This window comes from Panthera tigris, chromosome E1 (assembly GCF_018350195.1).
Source record: "Panthera tigris isolate Pti1 chromosome E1, P.tigris_Pti1_mat1.1, whole genome shotgun sequence".
Taxonomy (NCBI): Eukaryota; Metazoa; Chordata; class Mammalia; order Carnivora; family Felidae; genus Panthera; species Panthera tigris.
This window is the reverse complement of record NC_056673.1, coordinates 55,996,503-56,011,122: the sequence shown is the minus strand read 5'-3', so window position 1 is coordinate 56,011,122 and position 14,620 is coordinate 55,996,503. Positions and strand designations below refer to the sequence as shown.

Genomic DNA, 14,620 nt, shown 5'->3' with positions numbered 1-14,620 from the left:
GTGGGACCAGAACAGATCCTTGCAAGCAACAGAACTGAGCTGCCCCCTTTTTTTTTTTTTTAAAGTTTATTTATTTTGAGAGCGAGAGAGAGAGAGGGAGAAAGAGAGAGAGAGAACAAGCAGAGGAGGGGCAGAGAGAGGAGAGATAGGATCCCAACCATGCTCTGTGCTGCTGGTGCAGACCCCAACATGGGGATTGAACTCACGAATCTCAAGATTGTGACCTGAGCCAAAACCAAGAGTCAGATGCTTAATGATTGAACTATCCGGGTGCCCCTGAGCTGCCCTATTGAGACACATCCCCCCCCCCCGCCCCCGGCTCTGACTAAAACCCTTAGATGCAGAGAAACTCATAAAAAGGACAGTACCCCCTTTACAAAATGCTGAGAGCAGGAAGAACAAAAGTTTCTGAATGGAGCCCAAGATTATAAGGCTAAATTCTACTCTGCGATGTGCTGAAGGCCTTCTATTTTGAGGTTGTTGTAGATTCTTCATGACTCGTATTTTACCTTATTATTACTATAAGGTAGGACCTGCATGTGGGGAATGGAGTATCGAGGAAGACACCAGTTCCCTCCCAGAGATATGTCCGCGAGCCTACTAGTGGTTGGGGCCAGGGGCTGGAGGGAAGGCTCTGGACTCTGCCAGGGAGCCCTGGAGCTTGGGAGAAGGCTGCCCACCAACATGTCTGGGCCAGGGACTTGCCCTGTAGCTCAAGCCCTCCTCATAGCATCAGTCAACATAAATAACAGAGACATGTTCCTGCCATCCTGGGGACCTTGGAGAAAACCAAGGCAACTTGTCCTAGGTGCCTTTAGCACCAAAAGAGGGCAATGAACAACGCAAAACATAACCAGGAAAGGCTATAAAAAGCCTTTGCAAACCTAGTCAAGGGAACTGGACACTCCACACGGTACTTTAAACATCGTGAAAAGTTGTTGAAGTCATATTTTGGCAGTTGAAATTTCTGCTGATCAGCCCACCTTTTCAGAAAAACATAACAAAACACCCGACCCACAAATAAAATAAAAGGTTTAAAATACAAATGTCTATAATTAAGTTTTTAGAATGACGCCTTCTGCCCAGCTTCTGTCTTAAGTGTTTTCATCAAGAGAGGCCCCTTGCTCTGTCTGGCCCCATTCGCCTTCCCCTGCGTTGACTCTTCGCGCACGCAGTCCTCAAAGGCCCCCAAAAGGTGCAATCAGAGCTTGGATGTCTTGGATCTTAACGTGGGTTGATGCTCTCCGAACTTCGAAGCTGCAGGAGCCGCCTCAGGGACCCACAGGGAGCATGTACAGAGTTGGGCGCTCTTAAAGGAGCTACGTGAGAGGCATGGCGATACCCTCATAGCGGGTCACCAGTCTTGAGTAATCTCCCCGGCCCCTGGGAGATGGGATCAGCAGGGCACTTTAGAGCAGAGGCGCGGTGAGCGTGGGGGGCGGCGAGAGAGACGCCGATGCCACGCCGTCCTCTGCTTGGAGCGCGCTCGGACCGCTGCGGCTGGGGACGCCCCTCTGCGGGGTTCTGGCCGCCGGCTCGCTCGTGTCGGGGGCGGGGCTGGAGCAGCCTTTCCACCGCCCGGCGGCCTCGCGCCGCCTTCAGGTGTCTGGGTCGACGGCGAGCAGGCTCCGGGCCGGGCGGTCGGAGGAGCCGGAGCCGCAGCCCGCAGCCCCAGCCCGCGGCCGCGAGCCCCCGGCCGTCTCCCCGCGCCCGGATGGCAGCCGCTCGCGCCGCATCCCCCCGCCCATTGGCTGGCGCGCCGCCGCCGCCCCGCCCCGCCCCGTCCCGCCCCGCCCCGCCATTGGCCGCGGCCGCCTCGGGCCCCCTGCTCCAGCTGCCGCTGACATCACGCGGCCCGAGGCGGCGGCGGCGGCGGCGGCGGCGGCGGCTGCGCCCCCGGCCCAGCGCGCAGACCCCCCCCCGTCGGCAGAGGCGCCGCCGCGGGGCCCGGCGGAGGATGGTGCGCGGCGCGCCGGGGGCTCCCCGCCGCCAGAGCCGCAGCGCCGAGGCGGAGCCGGCTGCGGCGGACAGCCGACCCCCGCACCGCGCGCGGGGCGAGCGGCCGCGGTGAGGCGAGAGGGCGGCGCGGGCGCGGCGCCATGGGGGCCCTGACGAGCCGGCAGCACGCGGGCGTGGAGGAGGTGGACATCCCGTCCAATTCCGTGTACCGCTACCCGCCCAAGTCCGGTGAGCGCCGGCGGGCGCGGGCTGGGCGCGCCCCGGGGCCGGGGGCGTGGGGAGGTCTGCGGGCCGGTGCGGCGGGGCCGTTGGCGGGGTAGCCGCGGTGGCCGGCCGGCCCGCCGCCCGAGGACGCGAGCGGCCTGCAGGCCGTCTGCCCGGTGACAGAGACGCGAGCGGCGGGGACTGCGGCTCCGGAGGGGCGGGGTGCCCCGCGGGGCGCTTCTTGGCGCCCGGTGCGCCCTTTCCGCCGGGGGGGTTGCTGAGGGCTAGGTGAGGCGGGCCTGGCGTCCGAAACGGGGGCCGAGGGCCGGGGGCCGCGCATCCAGGCCTCTGGAGAGGGAGGCGCGGACGCAAGGTTTGAAGTAGGTTTCTCGGGGAGGGGTGGAGTGGCGGGGGGGGGGGGCGCGGAAAGCTTCCATTGCCTGCGGGAGGATGGAGGCCCAGAATGCGTTTGCAGGCTGGCGCTTTTCAGGAAGCTGTCAGAAGCAGAAAGAAGTGTTTCACAGAAACGTTTGGGCATCTGAGTATCAGAGTCACCCGGGTTGTCGCTTTGCCAGAGTAGCGGCAGGCCTGGCTTTTGGAATGGGGAGAGCTAGGGGACAGGGCACAGGCATTTAGAATGTCTCGAAGTTACTGTGTGTGTGGTCAGAATCGTTGAAAAGAGCGATGTCTGCAGCCCCTGGGCTGTGCCCTAAGCGTTGGAGGTGGAGGAGGGTTTTGCCAGGGAGGGGGAGAGGATCCCGAATGGATTGAGCAGCGGCCAGTTCTGAACTGCTTGCTGCATGACCTCTTTGCTCGTGATTTTTTCATTGCTTTTTCCCAAGGCTTCTGGGGGACGGATGGCTACCGTCTTCTGTTTGGCCTGGGACCTAATGAGGCTTTGGGCGATCTTGGAGAGGTGTCAGGATGGGAGCCTCAGGGTAAAGACATGCTAATGAGATGAGCTGGTTTCTCAGCAGTGTGTCCAGTGTGTGCCAGGTGGAAGCAGGGACCAGACGATGAACCTGCGCCCTGCAGAATGTCTGCCAGCCCTGTTTCTTGCTGCTGCTGTGCCAAAGCATGAATCCTTGCTGAATGTGATTAAGAGCCGTTTTAGAACAGTCTAAGACAAAGCTGCGGGATCTCTAGTGTTTTAAGAAAACTCTAGCTAATTAGGACTGTATGAAAAAATGCCCATAGAAGCGTGCACTTTGCTTTTTAATGGACAGAAATATGCACAAGTATTTGTGGGGGTTCCCCCCCCCCCGAAATCACTTAGCTTTTATTGATCAGAGTATGGAACATGTTTTGCTGAGCTTGGAGTTTTCGGTAGAGTTTGCAGTCTCAGAAGAGGATTCACCCTCCCTTCACGTGTGGGAATTAGCATGGGTAAATCTCTAGAAGGCGGTTCCCCAAAGGATATTAATACAAGTATGAGTCTTGGGTGATGACCATAAAAGGAAAATGGACCAAACTAAAACTTTTTAAAAAGATTTGTTTGTTTATTAAGTCTATTTATTTATTTAGAGAGAGAGGCTGGGGTGGGGGGTGGGGGAGCAGAGAGAGAATCCCAAGCAGGCTCCACATTGTCAGTGAAGAGCCCGTCTCGGGACTCGATCTCACGAACTGGGAGATCATGGCCTGAGCCGAAGTCAGGCACTCAGCCAGTTGAGCCACCTAGGTATCCCCAAACTAAAACTTTCCTTATGCAACACACTTTGTGCTGACAGTCTGAAATAATCCTCTCCACTCCACCAGTCTTTTAAAAGTGCTAAGTAGTCGTATCTCATTTCTTTCTTTTTTTTTTTTTAATTTTTTTTTTTTACATTTATTTATTTTTGAGACAGCATGAACGGGGGAGGGGCAGAGAGAGAGGGAGACACAGAATCGGAAGCAGGCTCCAGGCTCTGGGCCACCAGCCCAGAGCCTGACACGGGGCTCGAACTCACAGACCGCAAGATCGTGACCTGAGCTGAAGTCAGACGCTCAACCGACTGAGCCACCCAGGCGCCCCATTCGTAGCTCATTTCTACTTGGAAGTTATATATGTGAGAAATCTTTACAGCAAAAGGGCCAAATTATTTGTGTTGAAGAGAAAACACAGAAGATAAGAACCAGAACATTCATGTCCCAGCCAGCACATCTTTGTGGACTTGAGAATTTCCATGAACTTGCATTTATGCTCTAGTCTGGAGACATTTCCCACCCTTCATCTGATCTTTAAACTGACTTGGCTTTTTTTTTGTTTTTTTTTTTTAATTTTTTTTTTTTTAACATTTATTTATTTTTGAGACAGAGAGAGACAGAGCATGAACGGGGGAGGGTCAGAGAGAGAGGGAGACACAGAATCGGAAACAGGCTCCAGGCTCTGAGCCGTCAGCACAGAGCCCGACACGGGGCTCGAACTCACATACCGCGAGATCGTGACCTGAGCCGAAGTCAGACGCTTAACCGACTGAGCCACCCAGGCGCTCCCTGACTTGGCTTTTTATGGGGACGATAGTATTGTAGACCTGAAAAGGGACCTTTGAGAGAATTTGGCCCAAGACCCACTCATGTGGGTGGTAAGAAAGTGGAAGTCCAGAGACGTAAATTAGTCTGGCCAGGTCACCCATCAGGTTAGGGCACTTCTTTCTAAGCCATCAGCCTCTGCCTTTCGCAAAGGAATTGACTTGTGGAAAGGAGGCTGCTCTGCATCAGGACTGAAACAGAACTCAAAGGCCCGTCCTTGTTGAGGAATCAGACTGGGTTGATTTTAAGCCTTCTTATCTTCAGTACTGATAGTAGGACAAAGCAGATAACAGAGTCGGCTTTCTCCAGGTGACCAGCTAAACTGAGACCGTGCCCTGACTCCCTGGAAAGTCTCAGACTCTGCTGCCCGTGGAAGAGTTTCAGAAAGCAACTGTGTCATCTGGCCCTGTGATGATAGTTACAGTGCCTGGCAGAAATTGCTTTCTTTTGTTTGTGTCTTTAGAGGAACCCCTTAGTTTTGTACGCTCATTGGAATAGAAACATTTAGAAATTACTGAGAACAGGGGCGCTTGGGCGGCTCAGTCGGTTAAGCATCTGACTTCAGCGCAGGTCATGATTGTGGGTTCGAGCCCCGTGTTGGGCTCTGTGCTGACAGCTCAGAGCCTTGAGCTGCTTTGGATTCTGTGTCTCCCTCTCTCTGCCCCCCCTCCCCTTGTGCTCTGTGTCTCTCGCTCTCTGTCTCAAAAGTAAATATTAAAATAATTTAAAATTTTTTTTTAGCGTTTATTAACGCTCTGAGAGACAGAGAGACACAGAGCGTGAGCAGGGGAAGGGTAGAGAGAGGGGGAAACACAGAATCTGAAGTAGGCTCCAGGCTCTGAGCTGTCAGCACAGAGCCCGACGCGGGGCTCAAACTCACAAATTGCGAGATCATGACCTGAGCCGAAGTCGGTCGCTTAACCAACTGAGCCACCCAGGCGCCCCTAAAAATTTTTTTTAGAAATTACTGGAAACAGCTGATTTCATGTTGAAACTGAAGTTTCTTTAAAAAATTAAGTTTCTTTTTTTAGAGAGAGATAGCCTAAATTGTTTTATAATTATTTTTTGAATAAGTAATCTAAGTTACATGATTCAAAGTTTAAAAGAATGAAAAGCCATAAAGTGAAAGTCTTGTTCTCACTGCTCTGTTCATCACCCGGTTTCTCCCCATACACCTCCTCCCATCCCTGTGTAACCATTTTTGGTTTCTTTGGAATTCTTCCAATTTCTTGTGCGAATACAAGCATAACATGCTATTTAGGCTGTTCTGCACCTTTTTTTTTAAACCTTTTTTTTGTAGAGATTTTATTATTTATTTTGTATACATTTTTAATGTTTGTTTATTTATTTATTTTGGAAAGAAAGAGCACAAGACGGGGAGGAGCAGAGGGAGAGAGGAAGACACAGAATCTGAAGCAGGCTCCAGACTGCTTGCTGTCAGCGCAGGGCTGGATGTGGGGCTTGAACCCATAAACCGTGAAATCGTGACCTGAGCCAAAGTCAGCTGCTTAACCAGCCGAGCCACCCAGACACCCCAAAGATTTTATTTATTTTTTAAATGTTTATTTATTTTGAGCTAGAGAGAGAGCATGCAAGTGTGGGCAGGGGAGAGGCAGAGAGAGAGAGAATCCCAGACAGACTCCACACTGAGTGTGGAACCAGAAGCAGCGCTCAGTCCCACAACCCTGTGATCCCGACCTCAGCCAAAATCAAGTCAGATGCTCAACCGACTGAGCCACGCAGGTGCCCCAAGAGCAGTTTTTTAAGCATGGATAACGCCTCTTGTCTGTGAAATAGTTATAACAATTTCTCTTAGTTTTTAGGAACATCAATTTAATATTAGTTTCGAAGCCAAGGAGTTTAAAATCTGTAACTCACCACAAAATAAAGAATTGTTCAGTTCTGGGACCGTTTGATAACTTTAAAATTAAGTAAGTTCCTTGGGGTGCCTGGTGGCTCGGTCGGTTAAGCAACTGACTTCAGCTCAGGTCATGAACTCTGTCAGCATAGAGGCCACTTCTGATAGGCTCTCTCTCTCTTTGCCCCTCCCCTGCACTAAACATTAAAAAAAGAAAATAATCTGAAATTCATAGTAAATACACTGAATACCATAAAAAACCTAAACGTTCCTCCATTTAATGAAGGTCATCAAGGTCAAGAGTTCAAATGCCAGCATTATTTTTCAAACACTTAAAATGTAGTGATTTTCCTCTTGAAACCTCCAGTATTTATTGTTAATTTTTTTAATTTTCTATTTTTTATTTGAGAGACAGAGTATGAGAGAGGGGCAGAGGGAAAGATGGAGAGAATCCCCTGACTGTAGGATCATGACCCGAGCTGAAATCAAGAGTCAGACACTCAATTGAGCCACCCAGGTGCCCCTGAAACCTCCAGTGTTTTTGTTTTATTTATACTTCATTAAAAGCAGACCGATTTCTTTTACTTCTCGATTTTGTTCTAAGATTTAGGGCCTTTGATTTCCTTATATGATGGTGGTTGTATCCTTTTGTTCTTTAGCATGTTTTCTCTTTCTGTTTATTACCATTTATGTACCTTTACTGAGCACCTGGTATGTATCATGCATTGTACTGTGCACCAGTATATAGATTCTGATCCTTGTGCTCAGTGATTTTGATTCCTTTGGCAAGCAGCAGGATAGCTCTCAAATCAACTTTGGAATTCATGATATGGGTCACAGAAGGGAGTATTAACAACACAAGCTATTTGGTGGCAGTATCAGTCAGGATTCTCCAAAGAAACGGAACCAATAGGAGATATATGTATATTTAAAAAATATATGTATGTTCCTTAAAATAAAAAGATTTATTTTTTATGTTTGCTTTTTATTTTAAGGACTTGTCTTCTGTGATTGTGGGAGCTGGCAAGTCTAAAATTTATAAGGCCCGCCAGCAAGCTGGAAACAGACAGGAATTGATGTAGTCATGAGTCTGAAATCTGTAGAGCAAGCTAGCAGACTGGAAACTCCGGCAGGATTTCTCTTTCAGTCTTAAGACAGAATTCCTTCTTCTCTGGGGAACCTCGGTTTTTGCTCTTACAGTCCTCCACTGATTGGATGAGGCCCATCCACATTATCAAGGTAATTTCTTTAAAGTCAACTAATTGTAAATGTTAATTACATCTACAAAATACCATCACAGCAACATCTAGATTAACGTTTGGATAAACAGCTGGGCATGATAGCCCAGCCAAGACACATAAAAGTTACAACTATAGTGGCTTCCTATTTTAACTAATTATTCTTGTGAAGTAGGTGCTAAGCTCGAGGTTTTAGTTGATGAAAGAGTACTTGTGCTGTGAAAACCTCTTTTAAAAAAAATTTTTCTTTAAGTTTATTTATTTATTTTGAGAGAGAGAGCGAGAGTGAGCATGAGCAGGGAAGGGTCAGAGAGAAGAAGAGAGAGAGAATCCCAAGCAGGCTCTGTGCTGACAGTGCAGATGTGGCTCGAACTCACAGACTGCAAGATCATGACCTGACCCGAAACCAAGCCTCTGAAAACTAAGAGTTGGAGGCTTAACTGACTGAGCCACCCAGGTGCCCCACAACCTATTTAAAAAAAAAAAAAAATCTAAAAGTTATAACCTTTAGAAATCATTATTTAAAAATTATGCTTCTTCCAGAATTTCAGTGCTTATAATCTACTGTCAGAGGTGGAATGCAGGCATACAGAGGTAAGTAAGAATACAGACTACCGTCACCAACTGAGGTATATATCCCAGGAATGCAGGGTTAGTTTAATATCTGAAAATCAGTTAATGTTAATATATCATGTTAGTAGAATAAAAAATAAAAACTACATGATTATTTCAATAAATGGAGATAAAACGCGACAAATCCAACTTTTTCAAGATGAGGAACACTCAGCCAACTGGGAATAGAAGGGAACTTCCTCAACTTGATAAAGGGCATCTCTGAAAAGCCCGCAGCTCATATCGTACTTAATGATGAAATACAGAATGCTTTCCTGCTAAGATCAGGAACAAGGCAAGGATGTCTGCTTTTGTCATTTAGTGTTGATTGGAGATTCGGACTAGTATGGCAAAATAAACACACGTACGTATTAAAAAAAATTTTTTTTAAGGCACCCAGAATGTAAAGGAAGAAGTAAAACTCTGTTCACAGGTGACACGATCCTGTATGAGAAAGTACCAAGGATTCCACACACACACACACAACTACTACCATCAATAAATGAGTTAGGAAGATTGCACATACAAGACCAATATATAAAAATCAATTGCATTTTTACACGCAAGGAATGATCTGAAAATGAAATTAAGAAAGCTGGGGCACCGGGCTGGCTCAGTTGGTTGAGTGTCGGATTTTGGCTCAGGTCATGATCTTGTGGTTCGTGGGTTTGAGCCCAGCATCAGGCTCTGTGCTGACAGCTTAGAGCCTGGAGCCTACTTTAGATTCTGTGCCTCTCTCTCTGCCTCTGCCCATCTTGTACTCTGTCTCTCTCTCAAAAATAAATAAACATTAAAAAAAAATTTTTTTTTTTTTTAAAAGAAAGAAAGAAAGCAATTCATCCTCGAGTTTCTGGGTGGCTCATTCAGTTAAGTGTCTGACTCTTGGTTTTGGTTCAGGTTATAATCTCAGGGTTTCGTGAGTTTGAGCCCTGGTTCAGGCTCTGTGCTGGCAGCGCAGAGCTTGCTTGGAATTCTCTCTCCCTCTCTGCCCCTCCCCTGCTCACTCTTGCACACTTTTGCACACACTGTGGCTCAAAATAAATAAATAAACTTTAAAAAAAAAAGTAAAAAAGTTGTACACTGAAAATTCTACAATGTTACCGAGATTGATGCTTTAACTAAAGAAGTTTTAAAAGATCTAAGTAATTAAACACTTCATGTTGGAAAACTCAGTATTGTCAAGATGCCGATATTCTCCAAATTGATCTAAAAATTTAGTCAAAATCCCAACAAACTTTTTCTAAAGAAATTGACCAACTGATTCTTTTTCTCTTTTTAATTTTTTTTGTTTAACATTTCTTTTTGAGAGAGAGATAGAGGGAGGCGGAGCACGAGTGGAGTAGGGGCAGAGACAGAGGGAGACATAGAGTCTTAAGTAGACTCTGCACTCAGCACAGAGCCTGATGCAGGGCTCGATCCCATGACTCTGGGATCATGACCTGAGCCAAAATCAAGAGTTGGATGCTCAACCAACTGAGCCACCCAGGTGCCCTGAAAAATCTTAAAAAAAGGAAGGGAAGAAGAGAGGGAGGAAAGGAGGGAGGGAGGGAGAGAGAGAGAGAGAGAGAGAGAAAGAAAGAAAGAGACTAACAAAGTTAAAGGACTTGCACTACCCAATTTAAAAAATTACTATAAAACCACAGTGTGGTATTGGCACAACAAAAGTCATATAGATCAATGGAACAGAATTTTAAGGCAGAAATAAAACCTTATGTTCATGGTCAGTTGATTTTGACAAAAGTACCAAGACCTATCAACAGGAAAAGAATGGTTTTTTTTCAACAAATGGTGCTGGGACATTTGGATAATGACAAGCAAAAAATAATAGTAACAATAAACTTAAACTCTTTCTTACATCACCAAAAATTAACTCAGAATGGATCATAGAATGAAGACACAAGTCACAGAATGGGAGAAAATATTTGCAATTCATATATATGTTAAGGGATTTGTATCAAGAATATATAAAGAACTTGTACAGTTCAATAAGAAAAAGAACCTGGGGCGCCTGGGTGGCTCACTTGGTTAAGCATTCTGACTTTGGCTCAGGTCATGATCTCGTGGTTTGTGAGTTCAAGCCCCATGTCAGGCTCTGTGCTGACAGCTCAGAGCCTGGAGCCTGCTTTGTGGATTCTGTCTCCCTCTCCCCTGCCCCTCCCCTGCTCATGCTCTGTCTCTCTCTCAAAAATAAATAAAACATTAAAAAAATTAAGAAAAAAAGAAAAAGACAAACCTTAAAAAAGGAACAAAGGTCTTGATAGACATTCCTCCAAAAAAAGATACATAAATGGAAAATAAGCACATGAAAACAGCATCATTAGCCATTAGGGAAATGCAAATCAAAGCTACAGTTAGATACCACTTCACAACCACTAGGGTGGCTATAATCAATATAAGAAATAATAAGTGTTGGTGAGGATGTAGAGAAATTAAAATTCTGGTACCCTCCTGGTAGAAATGTAAAATAGCACAGTTGCTTTGGAAAACGGTTTGACAGTTCCTTAAATGACTCAGCAATTCCATTCGTAGGTATATATATGCCCAAGAAAAATGGGGAAAATCCACACCAAAATATGTACATGAATGTTCGTGACAGCATTTTTCGTAATAGCTAAAAGGTGGAAATAACCCAAACGTCCGTCAACTGGCAAATGGAACAACTGATAAAATGTGACAAGTCCACCCAATGGGACTTTATTTGGCAATAACAGGGTATTTGCTGCACCATGATGAACCTTGAAAACATTCATGTTAAGTGAAAAGCCAGATGCAAAATGGTATACATCGAATAATCCCATTTATTCGTAATGTCTGCAAAAGACAAATCCATTGAGACAAAGTAGATTAGTGAGTGTCAGTGACTGGGGGAGGGGAAAATGGGGAGTGACTGCTAATGGGTTTCTTTTTGGGATAATGAAAATGTCCACTAATAGGATCATGGTGAATAGTTGCAGAACTCTGTGAATAGACGAAAAAGCCGCTGGATAGTGTACTTTAAATAGGTGAATTGTAAGGTGTATGAATTATATGTCAATAAAGCTGTTTAGAAAAATGGACCTAAATGTAAGAACTAAAGCTGTAAAACCCCTAAAAGAAGATATAGATACAGGAGAAATTATTTATTTGACTCAGATTAGGGAAAGAGTTCTTTGATACAGCACCAAAAACACTGTCCAGAAGAGAAAAAACTGATAAATTGGATTTCTCCAAAATTAAACATGTTTCTGTTTCAGAAAACATTAAGATAGATGAAAAGACAAGCCATCTTCTGAATGAAAATATTTGCAAAACACATGGATAAAGGATTTGCATCTAGAATATACCAAGAACTTTAACAACTCAGTATTTATTTATTTATTTTTAATGTTTATTTTTGAGAGAGACAGAGACAGAGCGTGGGTGAGGGAGGGATGGAGAGAGAGGGAGACACAGAACCTGAAGCAGGCTCCAGGCTCCAAGCCGTCAGCACAGAGACTGATGCGGGTCTCCAGCTCACAAACGGTGAGATCATGACCTGAGCTGGAGTCATACAGTCAACCAACCGAGCCACCCAGGCGTCCCTAACAACAGTGTTAAGACGACCCAATTTAAAATGGACAAGCGAGTTGAATAGGTATGTCCCCAAAGAAGATATAGGAATGGCTGATAAACCCATAGAATGATGCTCACTACCTGTAGTCGTTAGGAAAATACAGTCAAAACCACAATGAGGGGCACCTGGGTGGCTCAACCGATTAAGCCTCTGACTCTTGCTTTCCGCTCAAGTCATGATCTCAAGGTTTGTGAGTTCAAGCCTCACATTGGGCTCCGTGCTGACAGTGCGGAGCCTGCTTGGGATTCTCTCTTTCCCTCTCTCTCTGCCCCTCCTCCACTCATTTTCTGTCTCTTTCTCAAAAATAAATAAATAAACAAAAAATTAAAAAAAAAAACAACAAAACACCACAAGGAGATAGCAGTTCACAACCACTAGGAGAGCTACAATAAGAAAGACGATGTCAAAAAAAAAGAAAAAGATCTCAAGTGTTAGTGGGAATGCATGGAAATGGAATCCTAGTACGTCTCTGAAAGGAATGTAAAATGGTAGCAGCCACTTTGGAAGGGTTTGGGAGTGAACATAAAGTTACCTTATGATCTAGAATTCCACTCTCAACGAATGTGTCCAGAAGATTCACACACAGACACGTATGTGCATGTCCATAGCAGCATTGTATCTATGAAGAGGCAAGAAATGGGAAGTAATCCAAATGTTCATCAGCTGGTGAATGGATTAATAAAATGAGATAAATTCGTACAATGAAATGCTATTCGGCAATTTAAAGGAATGAACTAGTGATATATGCTGCACTACACAGATTAACCTCGAAAACATTGTGCTAAGTGCTAGAAACCAGATTTAAGACCGTATATTGTGTGAGTCCATTTATACGAAATGGCTAGAAAAGGCAAATTTGTAGAGCTAGAAAACAGCAGTGTTTGCCTAAGCCTGGGGAAGGGAGTGGGACTTCGTTGTAAACGGGCACGAGGGAACATTTTGGGCGTGGTGGAAATGTTTTCAAGCGGATGGTGGTGATAGTTACCAAAGTCATTAAAATGTACGATGGGTGAATTAAAAAAAAAATTTATTTTTTACATTTATTTATTTTTGATAGAGACAGGGCACAAGTTGGGGAGGGGCAGAGAGAGAAGGAGACACAGAATCCGAAGGAGGCTCCAGGCTCCGAGCCGGCAGCACAGAGCCCGACCCGGGGCTCGAACCCACGAACCGTGAGATCATGACCTGAGCCGAAGTCGGCCGCTTGACCGACTGAGCCACCCAGGTGCCCCATGATGGGTGAATTTTATGTGATGTATAGTATACCTCAGTAAAGCTGTTAAAAGTAACTACACAGGGGTTTCTGCCAAGCAAGTAAAATACAGAAAAGAGCTTGATCAGTAAGGGTAGAGTTCTAGAAAGCAATGGTTCTGAATGCATCGAAGGCAGGGTAGAACGCTCAAATAGCCCAAGAGGGAGAACAGTGTTAGTAATGGCCTGGAAGTTTGCTGGTGTGCTTTGTTTTGGTTTTGGTTTGGTTTGGTTTGGTTTTGTTTTGGCCTTTATAAGTTTTTGTTTTAATGCCAGTTAACATCTAGTGTTGTATTAGTTTCAGGTGTACTTGCCAGTATTCTTGATGGATTTAGAGAATAGCGAATAGATTAGTTGGTTGAGGCAGGGAATTCTAGTAGAAAGATAGCGTGGAATAAAATTTGGGAGGTGGGTAGGAGCCAAAAGAGAGAGGAGCCAGGTGGTGTTCTTAGGAAGATTTATCTCTTAGAGGTATAGGTTGTAGGGAGAAAAAGACCCAGAAGCATGGAGATTTGCTAGGGAAGTATAACCTGATAATCCACTGTAACCGAACTTGGAAAGGGCTGAGGTCTTGACAAGGATGCTTGGCACAAAGCACACGTTCAGTGTTTTTGTGGTTTTGATGACTATGACATTTTTAGGCTGGGTGACCAGAGAAGTGAGCACCATTGACAGAAATTGAGAATCTGGGGAAGACACTGCTTTTCAAGTGAGTGCCAAACGGGCCGCCTGGGTGGCTCAGTCGGTTAGATGTCCAACTTCAGCTCACGTCATGATATGAGTTCGAGCCCCTGGAGCCTGCTTTGGATTCTGTGTCTCCCTTTCTCTCTGCCTCTCTGTCTCTCTCAAAAATAAAAAATAAAGAATTTTAAAGTGAGTTCCAAATGTCATCCAGGGCTTTACTGCTCCTTAGAATCTAGAAGAATTAGACAGAACCCCCCCCCCAACCCCCCCAAATCATAGAGTGTAGACTTCTAATGCCGCTTCCAAGATTTCTGCGAATTCCTGCATGTCCCGTGGTACAGTCATGTTGGCTCCGGGGCTCCAGCTTGCTGTCTTTGCCCCACAGTAAATGTGACTTCAGTCCATTCTTCAGTTTCTCCAAAAAATTCCGTTCACAGAAAACCCTGAAAGCGTAGGTTCTGGGGCGCCTGGGTGGCTCAGTCGGTTAAGCATCGGACTCTTTGTCTCTGCTCAGGTCATGATCTCCCGGGTCGTGTGGGATCGATCCCTCCCGAGTCAGGCTCTGCGCTGGCAACTTGGAGCTGCTTGGGATTTTCTCTCCTCTCTGCCCCTCCCCTGCTCACATGCATGTTTGTGCTCACGAGCACTCGCTCTCTCTCTCTCAAAGATACATTAATAAACATAAAAACCCCCCAACAAAGTATAGCTTCTGCT

The 14,620-nt window shown here is 45.9% G+C and overlaps 1 protein-coding gene across 7 annotated transcripts in view; it reads left to right on the top strand.

The window, feature by feature from the left end:
* Window positions 1-14,620, top strand: part of RNF157 (ring finger protein 157) — a 95,615-nt gene that overhangs the window by 11,522 nt on the left and 69,473 nt on the right. For 3 of the 7 annotated variants that reach the window (XM_042967671.1, XM_042967672.1, XM_042967676.1), the window contains exon 1: window positions 2,001-2,187. The exons of 1 other annotated variant lie outside the window; for it this stretch is intronic. In XM_042967671.1, the coding sequence (XP_042823605.1) occupies window positions 2,100-2,187 (88 nt within the window). In that variant the 5' untranslated portion in view covers window positions 2,001-2,099. Of the gene's footprint in view, window positions 1-2,000; window positions 2,188-7,049; window positions 7,769-8,310; window positions 8,362-14,620 lie in introns of those variants that run through there. 3 more of the 7 variants (XM_042967670.1, XM_042967669.1, XM_042967674.1) reach the window with 3 other exon arrangements.